Genomic DNA, 21,685 nt, shown 5'->3' on the forward strand with positions numbered 1-21,685 from the left:
AGTTGGCCTGAACCTCCCAAAACGCTTTCTAGCCACTATCGATGTCTGTATCTCAATGTCTGTATCTCAATGTCTGTATCTCAATGTCACCATTCATTCCACTTGTTATACCAGCTCTGATAGTCCCACGCAATAAGCAATTAGCATTAGGGAACACAGATGTCACACTTAGCCCGCAGCATGCGCCAAGAGCCGAAGCCAAGTTCGTCCCCTAACAACGACATCCAGAGATGGCTCCCCGATACTCCAGCGACCATCCGGTCTGATAGTAGACAAGACCGCTGAGATAGGAAGTCATCTCTCACCGGCTAAATTCCGAACTCTGTGCCGCTCTCGAGATGTCCGGGGTAGCCCGCACTAACGCATGCCGTCTGTCCGTCCTGGATTCCGATACGCTAACGCAGGATCCGGCCGGCCCTCTACCAGGGATCGGAGCTGCGCCGCCCGTGTTTAGCAATCGCCCATGAATAATCACATGTGGGTATGACCTTTATGTCCGTTTATACGGGTATACGTCTACGGCGTATGACGGTTCTCCACTTCATCGTACCTGAGCGAACTTGCCATTGAAGTAAATGAAATTGACGTCAATCTTGACAAGTGAGTGCTTCCACAGAGCCAATTTTACCTGTAATTCATACATCATGAATCGCTTCATTACCTCAGGGCGCATGATGCGCAGAGCCAGGTCCCCCTTGTCACGAAACTTCTCCACCAGCAAGACCATTCCTCTCATCATCAACGGCAAGGACATCGTAACAGACAAGACCTTCCAAGCCATCAGTCCCATCAACAACGAAGTAATCTGGAACTGTTCTGCCGTTTCGCAAAACCACATCGATGAGGCCGTCTCTACTGCAAACGCGGCGTTTCCTGCCTGGTCCAAGACCAAGCCCTCTCATCGACGCGATATCTTCCTGTCGGCTGCCAACATCATGGAGAAGCGGAGAGAGGAGCTGCTTCACTATCTACATCAGGAGATGGGAGCAGGCGTTGATTTCCAGAATTTCATTCTTGGTCTCGCCATTGAAGGCTTGAAGGATACCGCTGGAAGAATTGCCGGTGCTGTTACTGGTAGTGTTCCAGAGTCCATTCATGAAGGGATGCGCGCCATGATCCTCAAGAGACCCTATGGTGTAAATCTTGGTATTGCTCCATGGTAAGCACCTATCTCGCCTGTGTTCTGGCATGAATTGCGGCTAAGCTGACTGACTCTCTTGCAGGAACGCACCATTTCACCTGGGTCTACGTTCAATCACATTTCCCCTGGCCACTGGCAATACAGCCATTCTCAAAGGAGCAGAACTGACTCCAGCCTGCTACTGGGCCATCGCTGATGTGTTGCGTGAGGCTGGTCTTCCCGATGGGTGCCTTAACCTTGTGTTCCACCGGGCGCAGGAAGCTCCTGGCGTGATAGAGACCCTTGTCAGTCATCCCGACATGAAGAAAATCAACTTCACTGGAAGTAGCGGCGTTGGTGCTATCATCTCATCTATCGCGGGCAAACACTTGAAGCCAGTGGTCATGGAGCTTGGTGGTAAGGCCAGTTCTATTGTACTGAAGGATGCAGATCTCACCAAGGCTGCCGAAAACTGTGCAAGAGGCGCCTTCTTCAACGTAGGTTAAAATTCTTAATCTCCTCCATGTCTCGCCAAGCTGCTCACCTAAATTCCAGGCTGGCCAAATTTGCATGGCTACAGAACGCATCTTGGTGCACTCCTCTATTGCCACTGAGTTCCAAAATGTGCTGGCTAAAACAGTCAACGCAATGTTTGGGTCTCAGGAGAGCACTCCAGTTCTTATCACGTCTGCTGCCGCCAAGAAGAACAGGGCTCTTGTTGATGATGCCATCTCCAAGGGTGCGAAGCCTCTGGACATGTTCAACACAGACCTAGATGCCAACACTGTCGATACCAAGATGCGTCCCGTTGTACTTACCAACATGTCAACATCAATGGACTTGTATCGCCAGGAGTCGTTTGGACCAAGCGTCTCCTGGTTCACTTTTGATACGGAGGACGAGGCTATCAAGCTGGCTAATGACACTGAATACGGCCTTTCAGCATCGATCTATACTGAAGACCTGGGAACCGCGTTCCGTGTCGCTGAGCAGTTAGACTCGGGCGCAGTGCATATCAATTCTATGACAGTGCATGATGAGTTCGCCCTGCCACATGGGGGTGTTAAGAAGAGTGGTTTTGGTCGGTTCAACGGGTATCAAGGTTTGGATGAGTTTCTGTACTGCAAGACAGTAACTTGGATGGAGTAGGACGATTGAGGGAGCGCAACATGATTAATACAGCTCTTGAAACAGACTACTGCCAAGTCCCCCAACTATGCACCCTACCTTGGGATGTGATAATATTTGAAAAGGGTGACAAGGCGATGGTAGTTTTGACAACTAACGGCAATAAAGTGAGCCTGAGTCTTGACCTGAGTTTTCGAGAGCAATTTTGTTAGCCGAGATGAGATGGCGGAAGTGAAAATGAACGTGACAACTATGATAAGATAAGCATAGTTTAACTCATTCGGATTATGGATTTCCCGAGACTCGACAATTGCTAATTATGCTATTTTTAGCATTATTAACTTAGCATCATTTTACCTTAGCTTACCCTATGGGTTCTCCAGTACCTGAAGTTTCAGGAAATAATAATATAATAATTTATCCGATAAAGTCAATATCTATTAGATCACACCCATAACATATACAGGCCTCGGTAATGCAAGTAGATATTCATCACTGGACGGTATAAACGTACTAAAGTTAAAAAGTAAGTACGAATATTTAATATTTTTTTGGAAAGCTGCCAAGCACTATTGAATCGGATTCGGAACATTGTCCCGGACACTCGTGATGGGTCTATAAGAGTGACAGAGAGCTAAATCTCTGCCTTGCCATTTAAAGAGTCAAAAGGTCATTCTATCTCTCTTTTCTCCCGTTCTTGTCTTCTGTCCCTCATGAACATCGTCTTGCCCCGCCAAGCTCGCGTAAAGCCAAGCGCGTTCTTAGGGCAACGCAGTAGCTTCCTCAACGCCCCACTAGTTTCCGACATCGTTCCGGTATTTGACCCTTGAGATTGGTGATAGTGTGGGGATTTCATTCCGTAGCTTGGAACCGGGTTCTCAACACCGTGATTGCCAACCTCCTCAATCTGTAAGAGTAAACAAGGTGCATAGATATGAGCAGCATTGGTAGATAGCCCTTCAACCCGTTATCGCCAAGTCGAAACTACCTGGCATAAGATATTAGAGATTATTTGTCTTAATTAAATTTGTGAATGATACTGGGTAGTATTTGTTTAAAAGGGCTCTTGAGTTAGCGCTTTGGCACGTCACGAGATCAGATGCAGTGCAAAGGCGTCTGTTAACTCGCTACTCCGTACAGCTCGGGCGTTCTCGTTGCCCTGAACTTTTGTTTATCTGTGAGGGGTTACATCCTGTCGCTCAACCATTGGCTTCTGATTAGTTATCTGAGTCGCGCAGCGTAGGATCCCTTATCTTCACCCCTTGTTCCCCAAGCCAGCTAAGGTTTGAGGGCCACTTTTTCCCCGCGTTTGGCATTCTAGTGTAGAGTACGAAACTCATTGTAACTCAGTGTTAGTGCTCGGGTCGTAAATCCACTATTACTACTGCAGAATATTGCTAGTGAACCAATGACCATACAGCATTATAGGTAGCGTGGTAATATTTGAGACCCCGTTGAGATGTACTCCGTGTGAAGTTTCGTATCTAAGGGTTTATGAGGAGCAGCCAGACTCACCTTGGTATAAAGATCACTTGCAGTGCAATTATTTTATTTGCGCCACTGTTGGCTGTGTCAAATTCTGAGCAGGCCTTGTAGTTCAATTGTATTCTCCGGATAAACCATTCTATTTTGTCTCGTTTACCACTACATACTCTTTCCTGTGGTCTGCTGCTCAGCCACTGCTGTCAAACCACCATGAGTCAAAACCAGTCAGCCAAGCGGTTAGCAGCTTCAAAGGGTGAAAGTGAAAGCACAGGCAAGAAGAGAGTCCGATATGCCACACGAGCATGCGACGCATGCCGTAAACGCAAGGGTCGATGCAGCGGCAGATATCCCTGCGAACATTGCGTCGGCCGCAATCAGCAGTGCGTGTATACCCTGCCAACCAACGATTGGCGCGATGCGAATCCAGCTCAGCTGCAGGATGACCAGATGAGGCGTCACCTTGAGCCGCATCTTTCGCAAGAACAGCAAACCTACAGTGATACGTAAGAAGCACCTCTGAATTTTTAAAGGTTTGGTTATTGTTTTACTGAAGCTTCCAGCAGAAATCAGACGGCATCGCTAGGAAGTCTCTTAGCAAATCTCCAACAACAAGTTGAATCTCTTGCGGCACAAGTGAGGCAAAGCAATAGTGAGAAAACCATGCCTCCTCAGTCTCTCTACACGGCATCGAGCCAGACGATGGTGGATCCTGATCTTCAAATGTCTCAGTCTTTAATAACACCGCCTGGCGCCGGCACCAAGCAAGCTCGCCGGAACAGTAAGTTCTACGGACCAACGAGCCCTGATTATAGCTTCAACCTCGCCCAGAGCAAGTTATTGAACCATACCGCTTCCAAGGCGGAGAAGCCACTTCCTGTCAGCATCGAAGAAAACCAATCTGATGATGAGGATGTGGAGATGGATCAATTTGGAAACCTCAACCGACCTACTCAGCTGCAGATATCGTCATTGCCACGGCAGCAGAGACTACTGCTCTTTAGAAACATCCTCAGCTCTAGGGAGGTTAACTCTCTTCTTATTGTTTTCCAAGAGACGATATGCGAGTACCATCCCATTGTCGATGCCGCGTCGCTCGTCAAAACGGTTGAATACTGGTATTCCAAGCAAACCTCGTCGAATAACTGCATTCTATCAGCTGCGGATGAAGAGAATCTCATCGTCGCCAATCTTGCTATTGCCGTGGCTCTTTGTGTAGAGTCCACGCTACCTGGATCCGAGTCATTGCGAATTGCCGAGACTCTCTACCTGAGTTGCAAGGACTTGATCAATGCCAAGATTGTCTCACCAATGCCAACCATCAAGCATATAGTGACTATACTTTTAGTAGGACTTCTTCACTACTATAAGAACATGCCCCGGTATGCCTGGCGCATGTGTGGACTTGCTGGTCGGACCTTTATGGAGTCTGGCTTGCACAACACCGATGTGTTACGACATGTTGTGAAAACGGAAGCCGATCTTGAAGAACATGCTGTCATCGTCAGCACAATTCAGGTTCTCGACCGGCAATGGAGCGCATCTACAGGATTGCCGACGAACTTTAGTAACTGGGAATTCGACACTGAGTTGCGACAAAGGGTAAATAACCATTCTTTCGAACATCTAAACTGTGTGACTAAATAATGTGGCCTGTAGCTCAAGAACCCGTATCTCATGGCCATGACAGCGTTCACTGCCATCAGCGATAAATTCAGCGAGCCCATAATACGAGGCGCCAAGGGAACCTTGTGTGAAGACAACGACGACTTTGAATTTATGAACTTTCAAATTGAGCAATGGCGAAAGAAGTCGGTGGGCAAGTTTGACTTTGGGCCACTGCAGAATATGGAACACGCGAATGCGACGATTCCTCCAGCTTGGGCCATACTCCTACATCTCCGTGCCCACGCCGTTCGTGGAATTCTCCTTCGACCCTTCTTCTTCCCAAACGTGCCAAGTGCCGTCAGTCAACGTAGCATTGAGCCCGGCATCGAGTTGGTGAACTGCATCGTTGATACGCTGACGCGTCTTAATCGGTACACTGATGTCTATCAGAAACAACACCCCCCGTTCCAGCATATCCTCGCTGCTGGCTGTGCGTTATTGTTCCTCATGCTGGCATATATCCAGGGAAATCGTGACAGCGTCAACGATGCTCTACCCAGCAACTTCTTCGACCAGGCAAAGAGGAACTTTGAGAACGCCTACTTGCTCTCAAGTACATACAGCAAGTCCTCGAGAGCTGCGAGGAGATTGCAGAGACGTCTCGGGGGCATGAGGGATTTGCTGGTGCAAATGGGTGTTGTACGTCCGGATGAGTATCCCACGCAAGAAGGTCAAAATCAACCGTCCACAGGCACGATCATGGTAGCTCAGAACCTGCAGCAAAATGGGAATGCATCAGTGAACATCCCCACCTCGCAAGAGGCTCAGACAATGAGGCTCTCGAGGGCAACCGAGGAGCTGCTCGACTCCGCATTCTTGGATATGGAGAACGATTTACCATTTGCTATTAATTCTCCAGCTTCCTCTGACTCGATGCCCTGGTTCGGATCTGGTCAGTTTCCAATGTCTATGGATAAATGGCCTACTCTTAGTCCCGGCTCACTTCTATGGCAGTCTTGAACAAGTATATAATGAATGGAGTTAGGCGTGAGATGCTTTGCTAGCCTGCGCTGGTCTTACTACTGACTTGTTTTGCTTGAATCCGTCCCATCTCTCAAATCCATCCGTGTGAATTCCCATCAAGTCCAACATGCGGCCCACGCTCTGGTCAACTACGTCCTCCAGACTGTCAGGGTTGGTGTAAAACGCAGGAACAGGCGGAAATATTATAGCCCCAGCTCGCCGTAGGAACAGCATGTTGTCCAAGTGGACATCACTCAACGGTGTCTCTCGCACAGCCATGAGTAACCGCCTATTCTCCTTCAACGTCACATCTGCCGCCCGGGAGATCAGGTCATCACAGTAGCCACTTCTTACAGCTGCGAGTGTCTTCATACTGCAGGGCACAATGACCATACCGTCGTGCTGAAATGAACCTGATGCGATGGGGGCTGAAACGTCCCTTGCAGTGTAATTGGCGTATGCCAGTGAACGGATCTGCTCTTCAGTCATGGTCGTCTCGTACTTGAGAGTCGCTAGCGCCCATTTACTAATGACAACGTGCGTCTCTATACCAAGTTGACGTAGAAGTCTCAGCAAAGCGATGGCGTATGGTGCTCCTGTGGCCCCCGTGATCCCTACTACAATGCGACGAGGGCGAGATGGCACTTGATGAATAGAGGATGAGGCGAAAGCTGGTGGTGGGTTCAAGGGTTTGCTTGGAACAGTGAAACTGCGCCTGGATGTTTGCTTTGGGAGAGGGAACAGAGGGTTCTGGCGTTGTTGACACTGTAATCCACGAGGAGATAATAGCTTGGAAGGCGAATGAATACGCCGGAGCTGAGTAGGTTTCCTCATGGTAAGATTAAAGTTGGGGTGATATTAAGAGCAGAAGCGGTTACTCTAACAAAGGCAGTGTGATCAAAATTGACTTGCGTTAGAGACCGCCAGGAGCTGTTGACAACTATGTATGGCATGGCAATCGAAAAACTGTACTAAAGGCGTCTCGATTCCGCACACTTTCGCCCCACGCGGCGGCTCAAAGGTGCCTAGAACTGAACGGACGATGTTCTATGAAGTCCCCAAGGAAGTACTGCATGCTGATGCACTGAGTCGGCCGCTGATGTTCTCGATTCCAGTGGCACTGGCTCGCTAGCGTTTGTGCCTCATCGGAGGATTCCGCAGTGCCCCGAACTCGTTCCTAAATTAGCGCCCGGCCGCTAGACTTCAGTGCGAGACCTGAAAATATCCGCTGTAACTGGACGACTTACGGCTAGTACTGGAAGTGACGGCAATGTTCTTCAAATGGATGATAATGTTGCCAATGGAAGGAACTGGATGCTTCTAAGCAATTGAATATACCAACATAAAACTTTCCATCTGAGCGCAATGCTACAAGCACCGAGTAAGCTGCGTCTGCTATCCCCAAGAGGCCTGACCAGCACCCTAATGGACCGAGGACGCATCTCCGACGCTATGCCATACCGCAAAAGATACAGCACCTCCCAGGGGCCAGACCCCCAAGAGGCGCAACTCGACTACCGCAAGTTTCTAGACATGCTACGCCACGACAACGACTTAGTCGAAATCAACACTGAAGTCGACCCTCATTTGGAACTCGGTGCAATTATCCGACGTGTCAGCGAAGTCAACGACAAAGCACCTCTCTTCAACAACATCAAGGGTGCGCGTGACGGTCTGTGGCGCGTCGCGGGCAACGCAGCCAGTCTTCGACCGAACGACAAGGATAGATACGGCCGAATAGCGAGGAGTCTTGGATTGGAGCCTACTGCCAGTTGGAAGCAGATATGCCACAGATGGCAATCAGGTAAGAGGGCCAAGGTTCTGTCTCCCAATGTGCTCCCATCGGGTCCATGCAAGGACAACAAGATTATGGGAGACAAGATTGATCTTACCACTCTTCCGGTGCCTTATCTTCACACTGGTGATGGGGGCAAGTACATCCAAACGTACGGTGTGCATGTCCTCCAAATGCCCGATGGAAGTTGGACGAACTGGTCAATCTTCCGTGGAATGGTCTATGACAAGAATCGCATAGTCTGTCTTGTCGGGGGCGGCCAGCACAATTCTATGATCCGTGATGCCTGGTTGGAAGCGGGCAAAAAGGAAGTTCCCTGGGCCTTGGCCTTTGGGGTTCCCCCGGCCGCATCATTGGCAGCTGCCATGCCAGTTCCAGAAGGCGTTTCTGAAGCTGAATATGTTGGCGCATTAGTGGGCAAGCCACTTGATCTTGTCAAATGCGATCTTAATGATCTCTTTGTCCCTGCCAACTCGGAGATTGTCTTCGAGGGCACGTTTTCACTGACTGACAAGGCGTATGAAGGTCCCTTTGAGGATTATATGGGTGTGATCTTCGAGGGAGATCGACGCATGCAGCCCCTGTTTACTGTTGACGCCATCACATATCGCAACGACGCTATCATGCCTGTGTCGGTCCCGGGTCGTATCACAGACGAATCGGTGAGATCCTGCCCTCCAGCCTCGTTGTATATGACTATACTAACCGGAGACATTCTACAGCACACAACAGCTGCACTTGCATCTGCCGAACTCCTCGAGCTGCTGCAGCGCAAAGGACTTCCCATCAAGGAGGCCAATTGTCCCCTCGAGACATACGCCACTTGGTGTGCGCTTCAAGTTGACATAGAGAAACTAGGGGATATGAAAACCAGTCCGGCCGAGCTATGTAAGAGGATAGGTGATCTTGCATTCAAGGACAAGAGCTGTATGCTTGTCAACCGTATCATCTTGGTTGGCGATGATGTTGATGTTTTTGACTGGAATGATGTCATGTGGGCTATAGTCACTCGATGTCGCCCTGGCAAGGACGAGACTTTGTTCGAGGAGGTTAGAGGCCATCCAATTACGCCGTACATGTCTCACGGGCCACACGGTAATCCAACTCAGGGTGGTAAGGTTATTTCAGACTGTTTGATGCCAATTGAGTATCAGGGAAAGAGAGACTTTAGGGAGTGCAGCTTCAATAAGTCATATCCGGAGGATGTAAAGAACAAGGTTCGGGCAGGATGGAAGGATATGGGCTTCACCGTGCAGTCATGAAATTAGGGTCTAGGTTGAGCATCGGTAGAGTGGTTATTTGTGGTGTAACTATCTTGGAAGTATCCAGATGTATCAATGCTTGTTGCCACCACAAGATGCTAGCTTATGTGGCGAGATGATGAGAAACTTGCAAGTTCAGTGTCAAACCATCACAAAGTCTGGATCGCTGCGAATTAGAGACCTCATCAGCACATTCGTAGCTCGCTAAGAGTGAAGCGTAATGGCCAATGGAGGCTCGCAGTACAGAAGTGGTGCATGACACGGTGCCTGTATATATGTGGCACGTACGATAGGAGAATGGATGAATTCTTGCTTGTTCACATAGAACGATGCCGCACTGCTGCGCCTGGATACTCGCAATGACATTCAAAATACGCAGACAAGTAGTTCCATATTCTGGAATGTGCAGAAACTTAGGAAAATCACAACTTTATTGCAATATGCTATACTAAATCACCTTCCTATAGTCTACACTCTACAGTCTTGACTTGTTTTGTAGCTTGTTAATCTTCTCTGACGTCTTGACAAAGGCCTTATAGGTAGGGAACAGCTCCTTGGGGTCATATTTCTCACGAATACGAAGGAATTTGGCCAAGGCAGTATCACTCATGACCTTGGACTATAGGAAGAGAACAAGACGTCAGTAAATAATTCGGTCGCGGCGGGATTGGCACTACTCACATTGGCATCTTCACAGTTGACATCGATGTCGGTGATGTACTGGCCCACAGCAACAGGGAACGCCTGTCTGTAATAGTCACGCATGGGTTGCATGATGGCAGGCTCGAGCTTGGGATCGGTCCAGCCCGTGAGTGTTGAGATGTACAGATCTTGAGGCAGACTCAAGCAGGCGTCATCCTCATCCGGCTTTATGTCGCAGTGGCAAATGAAGACAGAAGAGACGCGGGTCGGCAGCTTTAGCATGGCAGGTCGGATGCCTTCAAGGAGCTGCAGTTGGACAAGAATGGTTAGTGTCATGTGCCACGTTTGCTTCTGGAAACAGACTTACTCGGGCGAGGGGGACGTCTGGGTCATTCATGATGCTGTTGATAGACCACCGCTCTTGACCAGCGTTACCTAGGAAAGTACGCTTGCGGGCAAACACCTCCTCGAATGTTCGAACCTGTATAGGCTTCGACTCGATGAGAAAGTTAGCAACCTTAGGCGTGATCCTGTCGTATGCGCTGAGAAGAGTGCGAGCTTCTCTTTGCGTATCAGTATAGCAAAGATTGTTCAGAGTGAGAACAAGCGTTGCGTTGGGAGGAACGTCGTCTGTAGTGTAGGCCGGATCATACTTCTCACGGTAGTCGATGGTAAGGTTCAGATCAGTGCCATACTTGGGAGTATCTCGGCCACGCTCGATAGCCCAACTCATCAGAGTCATGTAGTTGTCATCATTGATGACAAACTTGAGAGTTTTCTCCCACATGGTAGATCTCTCAATTGTGCGGCCCCAGAAGCGTGTGACTACAGCGAAGAAGCCCATACCACTACCACGAGCTGCCCAGAAGAGGTCCTGGTTCTCGGTACGGCTAGCGATGAGGGTGCGACCATCAGGAACAACCATTTCGATCTTGGTGATCCATGTTTGGTTCGTCGCGCCCCAGCCTCGAACAAACCAGCCTTGGCCACCAGCTAGCATGAAGCCTGCTGATCCAACAGTGGGGGCATGGCCATGGGGAAAGAAGCGGTTGACTTCCTTTAGCTTGGCAGCCAGTTCCTCGACACGTGAAGAGGGGCCAAAGCAGATCTCCTTGGTGACTGGGTCATAGTCGATTCGGCGGTTCAGGTTGACTGCATCGATGAGGATACCACCGTGCCAAAGGGCAGGGAAATGGAAGATGTGACCCGAAGATCGAACGCCAATAGGTACACCAAGCTCAGTTGCGCGTGCAAGAGCCTTGGCCACTTCAGCAGGTGTCTCGGGAATGTGAATCTCAGCAGGAAAGCGCTCAATCTTGTGGGCAGTGGGATTCATCCGTCGGCATTTCTCGTAATCTGGGTCCCCTTGAACCAGGACCTTTTTAGAGTACTTGGGTGTAGTCGTATAGTAGCGATCGTCTGACATGATGCTTGATTTATGTGATGATAGGATTGGATGAATTATGACTGGAGTAGGGACTATGATGCTGTAGAGGGATACTCGACATTAGAGTCAGCGACAGCAACATTTGTATTGAACTGTCTCGGCCACTTCTTCAGGTGTTGCTCCGTGGACCGTTAATCGCAAACCCCGCATCGTCTCATCCCCTTCATCCGCTACAGAATATTCCACTTCGGAAGCTACGTTGGGGTTTTCCATGACCGGTTAGAAGCCGGCGGAACATTCCTAAGGCAAGTCTCTCTGCACCACAAGGATCAATTCCGCCGGTGTTCATCAATGAATTCTGTATTGGAGGAAAATTGCAAAGGGCAAGTGAACCGACTTGAACATGGGTAAGCTAAGTATTGCAACAGTTGTTCAGCACTGCACTACGGATTGTGATGGCCGCCCCCGGGACGGGAGTGCACTGTGTAAGGGCGGAACCTGAAGATAGTCTCTCACCTGGAATGGCTGAACACAGCCTGGGTGAGCCAATGAACTGATCCCTATTACGTATAAGCCATATCTCGTGGTTTCGCACACCGACCCTTAGTCCCCCCATGCGACCAGCAATTAGGAAGACCAAAGGCCCTATCCAAGACACTGATCCGCCAAGCTATAGAAATCTTGATCCAACACAATTATTATGGCTAATAAAGTGGGCGTGGCAGAAATACGCCAACATGGGGTACAAGAGGATATATGGATCGTTGTCAATGGAGAGGTATACGACATGACCAAGTTTGCACCTGAACATCCTGGTGGGGAAGAGAGTAAGCCTACTACCGCAACCTCTGTCACAGCAAATAGCAACCATGGAATCGCTAACTTTCTGGACTCAACAGTCATCTATCAACACGCCGGCCGAGATGCCTCCACGTCGTACAACGAGATACATTCCCCGTCCTTAATCAAGAAATCTTTACCCACAACCTGCCACGTAGGCGTGTTGGACACGGCGACAATCGATGAGGCATGGAAAGACCAGGAGAAGCATTCAAACTCCAATGTTGACGCTACTGTTGATATTGTATCCGAACCCAAGTCCAAGCCAGATCTAAGTGAAATCATCAACCTTGACGACTTCGAGCGAGTAGCGGAAAGGTTCCTCCCTACCAAGCCTTGGGCAGTCATTCACACTGGCTCCAATGACAACATCACACGCGATGCAAATAATACATTTCTCAATAGAATCTGGCTCCGACCGGAGATATTGAGAAAAGTTGGGCAGATAAATACTCGTCAGCGATTATTCGGATGTGACCTCTCATTCCCCATCTACATCTCGCCCACAGGAGGGTCGAAGCTCGGAGGCGCTGAAGGCGAGATCACACTGGCGCGGGCAGCAGAAAAAACAGGCATAGTCCAATGCTTTGCCACCCCATCGTCATATCCTCATCTCGAGATCTTGGAAGCTACGGAGAAGCACGCTTTCTTCCAGCTGTACGTCAACAAAGACCGATCAAAGTCTGAGGCCGCCATTCGGGACGCTATAGCTACCGGCAAGATCAAGGCTCTCTTTGTGACTGTGGATGTTCCAGTGATATCGAAGCGGGAAGAGGATGAGCGAGCCTCGTCAAGTCAGGGGCCTGGACAGACGAGAGACAAGAAAGGGGCGGGGTTTGCGCGACTTGCTTCGTCTTTTATTGACCCGAATGTTTGTTGGGACGACATCAAGTGGCTACGTAGCATTCTTGGAGACATACCAATCGTCGTCAAAGGTATACAACGAGCATCTGATGCAAACATGGCGCTGGCTGCAGGCTGCGACGGCATCGTCATCAGTAATCATGGCGGACGAGCGGCTGATGGTGCAGCCCCTGCTATTCTAACGCTTTTGGAAGTGAACAGGATCTGCCCAGAAGTGTTCAAAGGTATGAAAGTCCTCATTGATGGAGGATTTAGACGAGGATCCGACGTCGTCAAAGCTATATGTCTTGGCGCTTCAGCAGTCGGCTTTGGTCGCCCACTTTTGTATTCTCTCGGCTACGGCCAAGAAGGAGTTGAGCATGCAATTAACAGTTTGTCCCCCTTCCCCTGACACATGTGACTAACAAGGCTCATTCGTGTTGCAGTTATCAAGGACGAGATAGAGACTGCCATGAGGCTCTGTGGAATGACGGATTTGATGCGGGACGCTCACCCTGGTTATGTGAACACAAGAGACCTGGATCATCTAGTCCCTGGGCCAAATGACGATCTACCAAGCAGACGCCTTCTACCAGAGAGCAAATTGTAGTTAACTGCTAGACTGGAATGAGACAGTACAACAAGTCCTTCGTATTTCGCCTATGAAATCTCCGCCCGTGAAGCGCTGCTTAGCCGAGCCTGATGTCTACGGGGCCGAACAGGAGCAGATTGCGCACTAAAGATTCTGCTTACCACAGTAGACTCCGTTAGCTAGCCTCGGGGGGCAAGAAAACTCAGACCTAGAGATAGGATATCAAGGATGAACTCAGCAAAAGATATCCTCAAGTTAGTAAAATTACCCTAAAATTATCCTAAGTTCCCTAAGTTCCCCAAATCTTTTTGTCCTTCAGGATCAAGGTTCCGAGTATTCTTTCCTCCCCTAGGCTAGGTCCTAAGGTTAAGGCAAAAATGCGGGATGGTCCCGTCCATGGTGTACGCTACATGATTGAGTGAATTCGGTCGCACTCCCTCCCCACGCGAGATCAGTGAAGCTTGATTCGAATGTCACTGGACAACAACAGCTTTAGCTTCACGGGTGTCGTACGCGAGCCGCCACAAGCCCCCTGGCTGCCATCATTTGGATGGTGGTTTCTATTATCTTCAGTCTGTTCCCGGGTTCTTTGCCTGTAACACCTGAGAATATGAACTACTCAGTGGCTGTTATGTCTGGCTGGATTATACTTGGAGCCGTCCATTTTGCCTTTGTCGGTAGAAAGAAGTTCAAGATGCCAGTTGTAGCGGCCAATGTCGTGGAGGGAATGCATGAGAAGTGATTGATTGGAGGACTCGATTGGCTTGGTAATCTGAAAGGAAGACTGTATATTTTCGCTCTCTAGTCAAATTTGCCTTCTGGGTGTTTTTTGTTATCGGTTAAAGTTTGCGTTGTTTGAGTTTGCGGCCATGATTTAGGTCTCCCAACGTTTCCTGTGCCTCATCTTTTCTCCTCCACGAATAGTTATAAGCGATCGAAACGGTACTTGAGTAAAAGCAAAAACGTAAATTGACGAGAAGAGGACTCTCCTGGACCGCCGCCCCTTTGCCATTCCAGCTGCAGCTCTCCCAGCTCTGTGACAAATCGAGGCAACAAAATGGTGACGTTACCCTACAGTGATAGCAATCGTCTGATGGGCCGCCCCGTATTCTGTCTCAGACTCTCAGTTCACTGGATCTTGGAGAGCTAAGACATAATAGGACTGGCCCTTTTATCGGAACGGGAGCGGAAAGGTGGGGCTCATCGCAAGGAACGTTCCGTACCACGGAGGAAGTGACGGAGGATTTAGATATCATGTTTCCTATCTCAGGCACAGATTGACACTATCAAAGGTAATGATCTCCGATGGTTGTATTCAGGAGCTGGTCTACCAGTACGACTGTAGTGTGACGCCAGACGACCTTTGTACCTCGGCGGCTTTCGAGGACACTGGTGGCGGGAAACGACACCTATTTAGGATGCAAAAGAGGCCACATGACTACAAAGGGTATCATGAGAGTGTTTAGATTCCGCCGGGGAGTGATCGGGAAGTTACCCAGGGTTTATTCAATGCGCACGGCCGATGGTTGCTGCTTATCATATAGGTGATACTAGATAAGGTGCTGCGTGAGGGTTTCCTTAAGGCTCCGACCACCTACATTAAGAGTATTTGTGAACGGCTTTGACCGGAAAGACGCCGATATGATGGAGATTCATTGCTCTTGGTCAGCAATCGGGGCATAATCGGGAGCATACTACGTGTCAGTAGTCGAAAGCCACAGCCCATCAGAGTTATTTGAAGCTTCAATGGCATGAATAGACAAATTATCTTCTTGTAGAAACTGCAGAGAGACCAGGTCATCTGTATCTTCGTCTCGTCCCACCGTTGAACTGCCTACATCTCAGTCTTGAACCACCAAACACACCAAAAAAAAGCAATGTCGACTCAAAGCGGGTGGCGTGCACTTGACGTGGCTGTCATTGGCGGGGGCATCGGAGGTCAAGCCGTTGCCACCTCTCTTCGTCGCCAAGGCCACAAGGTTACCATTTACGAGCGCGCTGACTTTGCCGGTGAGGTTGGAGCTTCCATTTCATGTGCTGCTAATGGGACTCGCTGGCTGGAGGAATGGAAAGTCAATATTGAAATTGGCGATCCAGTAACTCTCAGAAAACTAATCAGTCGTGACTGGAAGACTGGTGAGCCCATAAGCGTCTATGATCTTAAGGATTATAAAGAACGATGGGGATATGTAAATTAAACCCCAAATTTGAGCCTGGATCCGAAATAGAAACGCTGATAACAGTATCCAGATTTATTACATGTTTCATCGCCAGTATATGCATCGCATGTTGATGGACAGTGCCCTTGGTGAAGGCGAGGGCCCCCCTGCTCAACTCATTGTGAACCACCAGGTGAGTTAGTATTCTCAGATATCACAGAAGTATCACTAATCGTCGTCTCTTACTCTAGGCTACTGATGTAGATGTGGAGAGTGGAGAAGTTACCTTTGCAAATGGCAAGAAGGCAAAGCACGATGTAGTCATCGGGGCCGACGGCATTGGATCCACCCTTCGAAGTGTTTTCGGCATCAAGCCCGATCGCAAACCGGCTACTTGCACTTGTCTACACACCAATGTTGACACTGCAAAGGCTGTGGAGCTCGGCCTGGTTGACTACTCCCAGAACAGCGCGCTGGAGTATTGGGGAGGTTACAACACCCATTTCAAGATTGTTCTATCTCCTTGCAACGGGGGCAAGCTCCTGTCTTACTATTGCTTCTTCCCACGTGAAGCTGGTGACCTCAAGGCACAGACATGGGATCAAGAGGCCACCCTAGACGAGCTTCTTGACCCATACCCTGATTTGGACCGGGCGGTCTTCAAGCACCTCGAGATTGGGTACGAGATACGCCCCTGGAGACTGTGGCTCCATGAGCCGTACGATCACTGGACCGAGGGGGTTGCCTGCATTATGGGGGACGCTGCTCATCCGGTAAGTAATGATGTTCTTTCTCTACGTATCATGCACTGACAGAGATACAAGATGATGCCTGATCAAAGTCAGGGTGCTTGCCAGGCCATTGAAGATGCTGCCGCAATTGGTCTTGTTTTCAGCAAGAAGCACTTTAATGGCGATATTCGCGAGTCTCTTAAAGTATTTGAGGAAGTTCGTAAGCCAAGGGCTACCAAGGTTCAGGCTGCATCAGCAAGAGCCCGAGAGAACATCAACGAGCGAATTGGTAAGACATCTGAAGCCAGTATCTTTGGGCTTGAATACTGACTATTGCGGACAGGCTTTTCTAGCAACACGAACACTAAGGTGTACAATGTTGCAACTGAAGATGGTAAACTGACAATCGATGAGATGAACCTGTGAGTTGTGTTAGATACCGGAAGTGTAATCCTTTTACTGACTCTCGGAAGGTATGATATGAAGGACCATGTTGAGAATGTATTCAATGAGCGAAGGCTTGGGCAAAAGATCAAGTCAGAGCCAAAGGAGGAAGATCATAAGTTCGAATTCGGCAGAGGCAAGCTTTCCGTGGCCCAGACCAACAGTATCTCGGCATCTTAGACTAGTTTATATCACTGTCGTTTCATAATACTATTATAGCACCCTCGTCCCACGGCATAAGCATGATTATACAGGCTCCACGATGCTAGTCACAGCTAGGTGCAGCCACTGCCCTAGCGCCTAGCTGCCTAAATCCTTCACGGTGTTTCACCAAAATCTGACGGATGACAGACTTTTAAAAATTACCGAATGTCCAAACCACCATAATTGACCCGACGGACTATTTACTGCTTTTCTGAAGCTTACAACCTAAGAGATTAAACGAGTTTTATTATATATAGGCTACTCAAGCGTCCCGAAACCGTAACAAGACAAGTACTCAATTAAACACTTCATCTATAGACTCAAAAGTCCTCTTACTGAACACCAATTGCACAACTCCCCAAATTCCGACAAGCAATATGTCAACTACCGACAGTACAACCTTCAAATTCTACGCTTTCTTCTTTAAATGGATCGACCCTATCATTGCTCTTGGGGGAGCATATCTGAACTTCATTGATCCAATTGGCGCAGTCACCTCAATGGCACCCAACTCAAGATACGACCCGGATCAAGTCTTTCTCTTCCATCAAAGCGGCGGCCTTGCATTGGCTGTTGCTTTTCTCTCCGCTACTATTCCCCGCTATTCTCAAGATATCGCAGTGTGGGGGATCTTGCAATTTTCGCTACTACTGTCTGACCTCGCGGGCATTAGCGGGGTGGGTTTTGCCATGGCCCGCCAAGGGAGACTTGGAGGAAGCTGGACTTCAGATGATTGGGGTTGTGGTGGATCTTATGTCTTCTTGACTTTGGTGAGACTGCACTTTTTGGTGTTCAGCCATGGAATTACTGGCATCAGTGATAGCCAGGCAGTTAAAAAGCAGAGCTAGACATGCCTGACAACGAGGGAATTAGGCTATGTCGGAGAATAAGCTCCCTGTCCTGAGACTTTCCTCCAGTAGAAGCTGTCATAGACCACAAATTAGGTAAAGCGTGAACCAAAAATCCAGGATCTGAGTGGATCGTAGATCGCAGTATCATGACGCTTATCATGACTCTTATGGAGCTTCCCTAGCTTCCCTTAGACATATGACGACTAGGAAGTACTACTAGCTTGAGAATAGTGGCTTTTTCCACCATTCCTAAAGACGTCATTACTAGAGCCTAGTTATATAACCTAATAGGTCCGTTGCAAGCAAAGAGACAAAAGTCTGTCCGTGTCTTAATCTTTAAACCAAGCAGTACGCAGCAAGATTTGTTGATCGCTTACAATGGATAAATCTGTGGTGATTAGTGTCTTGGAGTGCGACAATCATATTGATCCGGACAGATCAAAGTGGGGAGGTTATGGCCCTCTTGTTTCGAAATGGCTCAGGTCAAACGATCGTTTGCAGGAACGCGCACAAATACGTGTCTGGGATGTGAAGAACGCCATGGACTATCCGGAACCAGGCGATTACGATGTGCTTATAATTACTGGTGCACGTGAGTCATGGCCGATACATCAAAGTTGTTGAAGGATAAACTGACGAATTTGGATTCAGCCGCAAACCCAGAAGGCGAGGAACCCTGGCTGTTGAAGCTTCGGGAGTATGTCAAGAAAGAAGTCGAAACAACATCTACCCAAAAATTTGTAGGATTTTGCTTCGGCCACCAGATCTTAGCTATGGCCTACGGACTATCCGTTGAATGCAATGACTTGGGATACGAGTTCTCTGCGACAACTATCCAGTTATCAGATGCAGGGAAAAGACTGTTTAAACAAGACTCTGTTGTATGTTCAAATTTGGAATGGCCTTTTTCAAATGCAAGGACTTACGGCAACATAGTGTTTAAACGAGGGTCACCAGTTTCAGGTCAAAGATCAAGACCTAGGACAGCTCCAGAATCTCGGCTCGACGGATCATACTCACATACAAGGTCTCTTTCTTCCCAAACGTCTTTGGTCGCTGCAAGCGCACCCTGAATTCGACGCTGAAGCATTGGGCCAAATATTGGAGTTCGCAAAATCGAAATTATCCGAGGAGGATTACCAGAGTGCAAGGGAGAGAAATACAGGCAATGTCGAGCAGCAAGTCGCCTTGGATTCATTGGTTAATTTTATTCTCGACTAGACACCAAGATACCACTCCTGTAATGTTCTCTAGATTTATGAAATACAAAGACCTATCAGTTCTAGTATTTTAGCTTTTGGTATCCGACCTGTGAAATGCAATAGTGAAGTAATTGCCAGAGCTGTGCCAGAACAATCGCGCTGCCAAGCCGGACAGTCGGATGCTACTAGGGCCATTAATAAGGTCCAAAGATTAGGCATCTAACTGAATGTTAGTATCTATATCGTAAGGGAATCATGCGTTGGTGCATATGTAGTTACCTCCATGGGTAGGACTGTACTGAGGTTCTGATATACCTGCTCCGTGGAGATATTGTCCTTGGCCATGGCTGCATCAGTGATTGACTGTAATGATTGCCAAGCGTCGCTGTTTTCAAGCATGAGAACCGCTTCAGTCTCCTTGAGAACCTCTTCACCAAGGCCACGGCGCTCTGAAGGCTCCCATTTTCTCGCACCTTCGAGGATCTCCGCAAAAACGCCAGGAAGCCTTCTGATCCTGCTGAATCGCTGTTCATGGGAGAGCTTGGACGCTTCTTCAAACTCGTCGACATAGTATGAAGTGACTAGATCGTCAAAGCTTTCGAAACCCATTGCGCCGACGCATTCCATGATGTTCTGGAATCTTGCGTTCAGTGATTCTCTGGGCACGGTTGCTGGTGATCTTGAAGATGAGGCGTAGCTTTGTTGTCCTGCGGTAGATGATTGGACTTTTAGTGAATTGGAGCTAGTTGATGAGGGTCTTGGGTTTTGGTGTGGTGATTTATCGTAGGAGCATGACTTTTGTCCCTCCAACGCTGTGTTTGCTATCATCCATCCAAGATCTAATTCTCCCTCAAAGGCATCAGTGACAAATGGGGGATTAGATGCAGCCGCATCAAAGGTCGATGCGGGGAAGGCATGCAATATGGCTGAGCCGTTGTTCTGGCCCATAGTAGTATCGTCAAAATGCGGTTGATGGACGTTGCCATTGGCTTCATCAGGTTCGGCTATGAAGCCTGAACGGCGACTTTGCTGCGGCTGGCGGCCTGGTCCAACTTGTTGATAAGACGTTACTGCTTTGGTCGCGGTAGGGCCTGAGATTTCATTACCAAGTGCGCGAGAAGTTGCTGGGGAGAGAGTATAATTCGAACTTTTGTGAGTGGAATTCTCTTGGCTCATTTCACGGCTTGACTGCGAGCCAATAACTTCACGCAAGCCCTGAGTCGGTCCTGGGTTGATTGTTTCGGGTGATGTATATGATATCCGTTGATGCACAGAATTTTCATGAAGACGAGGTTGCTCCCCAGTCTCTGGACCTTCTTTCGATGAATTTGCATCTTCATACTGAGCCACCTTCTTTTGCAGGTCAGCAATGCGGGACTTGACACGACGTCCTAGGTTTCAGCCCGTTAGTAAGCATTGTAAGCCAAGCCTGTGATGGCGGGGTCGGCCTTACGATAACTTCGCTGGGCAACCCTATTCTGCAGGCGTTTCTTGGCCCTTAGGTCTGTGACCTCTTGATATTCCAGATCGCTAGCGTTGGCATTAGCGCCGAGAGATTCATGATTACTAGTGAACACAATATTCATGGCTGTTCCTGATCGAGATGCAACCGACATAGTACACCAGAATTTCACAAGCTATTTAGTCAATTGTAACTGGAAGACAAAAGACCTTTCAATATTGTTGGCTTTTGAGCACATTTGTGCATTCTAAAACGGAAACAGGGCACGTGAGCATCATTTCCCTGCTTAAATGAACCATATACAACCTTGAAGGCGTTTTGCTGCAGCTTACGGGCACCCTCAAAAGTTCCAGCCCAATTCACCTGCCAACCTACTGATTCTCCACCAAAAGGGCAACTCTGATAGACCAAAAATGCTCCCTGCTTGGAGTTTGGGCGGGGTTTTCAGGGTACTCTTGTTTGGCCCCCAAAGCACGCTGCATACGCCATACGCAGGATGGATTGGCTCAGAGTCGATTTCATAACAATCGGTCATACCTCAATCCAACTGGCTGGTTATGTCCTTTGTTATGTTACATAGCTTGCGAAACATGGCTGATAATTGCGGGGAGCAAGGTATATTAGGCTGCCACATAGGTGAAGTATGCCGGGTGTGTATTCCGGTGCATCAAGGCCACCATAAGCTTGAATTTCGCGTGATCTACAGACTGATGCCCTATATTACCTCACGGTACTTGATCAAATAGTCGAAGGATCATGCGGCCCGGCCCGGGGTGGAAGAACTGTCAGCACAAAAGTTCCGAGCAGCCTAACCTTAACAACATATTTGTTCCGGTGAGGCAATTACCGAGCCTACGCGCTGGTTATGGCGTCATGGTCGACTGGTTGATTGATACGTCAAATTATGTTT

At 48.6% G+C, this 21,685-nt stretch overlaps 9 protein-coding genes across 9 annotated transcripts; 6 read left to right on the forward strand and 3 right to left on the reverse strand.

The window, feature by feature from the left end:
* Positions 1-644: 644 nt before the first annotated feature.
* Positions 645-2,269, forward strand: FSUBG_12458 (NAD-dependent aldehyde dehydrogenase; the record flags this gene model as incomplete). Its single annotated transcript, XM_036677248.1, has 3 exons — positions 645-1,159; positions 1,224-1,617; positions 1,676-2,269. The coding sequence occupies 3 exons, from the start codon at positions 645-647 to the stop codon at positions 2,267-2,269; spliced, it is 1,503 nt and encodes a 500-aa protein (XP_036532063.1).
* Positions 2,270-3,943: 1,674 nt separating this feature from the next.
* On the forward strand, positions 3,944-6,358 carry FSUBG_12459 (uncharacterized protein; the record flags this gene model as incomplete). The annotated part of the gene is made up of 3 exons (XM_036677249.1): positions 3,944-4,236; positions 4,297-5,332; positions 5,390-6,358. The coding sequence occupies 3 exons, from the start codon at positions 3,944-3,946 to the stop codon at positions 6,356-6,358; spliced, it is 2,298 nt and encodes a 765-aa protein (XP_036532064.1).
* A 21-nt stretch (positions 6,359-6,379) lies between these two features.
* On the reverse strand, positions 6,380-7,195 carry FSUBG_12460 (3-octaprenyl-4-hydroxybenzoate carboxy-lyase; the record flags this gene model as incomplete). The annotated part of the gene is made up of 1 exon (XM_036677251.1): positions 6,380-7,195. The coding sequence occupies one exon, from the start codon at positions 7,193-7,195 to the stop codon at positions 6,380-6,382; it is 816 nt and encodes a 271-aa protein (XP_036532065.1).
* Positions 7,196-7,726: 531 nt separating this feature from the next.
* On the forward strand, positions 7,727-9,418 carry FSUBG_12461 (3-octaprenyl-4-hydroxybenzoate carboxy-lyase; the record flags this gene model as incomplete). Its single annotated transcript, XM_036677252.1, has 1 exon — positions 7,727-9,418. One exon carries the CDS (start codon positions 7,727-7,729, stop codon positions 9,416-9,418), a length of 1,692 nt encoding a protein of 563 aa, XP_036532066.1.
* Positions 9,419-9,893: 475 nt separating this feature from the next.
* On the reverse strand, positions 9,894-11,486 carry FSUBG_12462 (6-hydroxy-D-nicotine oxidase; the record flags this gene model as incomplete). The annotated part of the gene is made up of 3 exons (XM_036677253.1): positions 9,894-10,037; positions 10,100-10,366; positions 10,428-11,486. 3 exons carry the CDS (start codon positions 11,484-11,486, stop codon positions 9,894-9,896), a joined length of 1,470 nt encoding a protein of 489 aa, XP_036532067.1.
* A 748-nt stretch (positions 11,487-12,234) lies between these two features.
* Positions 12,235-13,542, forward strand: FSUBG_12463 (CYB2-lactate dehydrogenase cytochrome b2; the record flags this gene model as incomplete). Its single annotated transcript, XM_036677254.1, has 1 exon — positions 12,235-13,542. One exon carries the CDS (start codon positions 12,235-12,237, stop codon positions 13,540-13,542), a length of 1,308 nt encoding a protein of 435 aa, XP_036532068.1.
* Positions 13,543-15,599: 2,057 nt separating this feature from the next.
* FSUBG_12464 (salicylate hydroxylase) lies at positions 15,600-17,236 on the forward strand (the record flags this gene model as incomplete). The annotated part of the gene is made up of 6 exons (XM_036677255.1): positions 15,600-15,911; positions 15,973-16,074; positions 16,133-16,654; positions 16,706-16,901; positions 16,956-17,034; positions 17,086-17,236. The coding sequence occupies 6 exons, from the start codon at positions 15,600-15,602 to the stop codon at positions 17,234-17,236; spliced, it is 1,362 nt and encodes a 453-aa protein (XP_036532069.1).
* Positions 17,237-17,637: 401 nt separating this feature from the next.
* Positions 17,638-19,332, forward strand: FSUBG_12465 (beta-mannosidase mndA; the record flags this gene model as incomplete). Its single annotated transcript, XM_036677256.1, has 4 exons — positions 17,638-18,030; positions 18,613-18,703; positions 18,763-18,992; positions 19,048-19,332. 4 exons carry the CDS (start codon positions 17,638-17,640, stop codon positions 19,330-19,332), a joined length of 999 nt encoding a protein of 332 aa, XP_036532070.1.
* Positions 19,333-19,550: 218 nt separating this feature from the next.
* On the reverse strand, positions 19,551-20,899 carry FSUBG_12466 (uncharacterized protein; the record flags this gene model as incomplete). Its single annotated transcript, XM_036677257.1, has 2 exons — positions 19,551-20,704; positions 20,767-20,899. 2 exons carry the CDS (start codon positions 20,897-20,899, stop codon positions 19,551-19,553), a joined length of 1,287 nt encoding a protein of 428 aa, XP_036532071.1.
* Between the last annotated feature and the right edge of the window lie 786 nt (positions 20,900-21,685).

This window comes from Fusarium subglutinans (assembly GCF_013396075.1).
Source record: "Fusarium subglutinans strain NRRL 66333 chromosome Unknown NRRL66333_c0000269, whole genome shotgun sequence".
Lineage (NCBI taxonomy): Eukaryota > Fungi > Ascomycota > Sordariomycetes > Hypocreales > Nectriaceae > Fusarium > Fusarium subglutinans.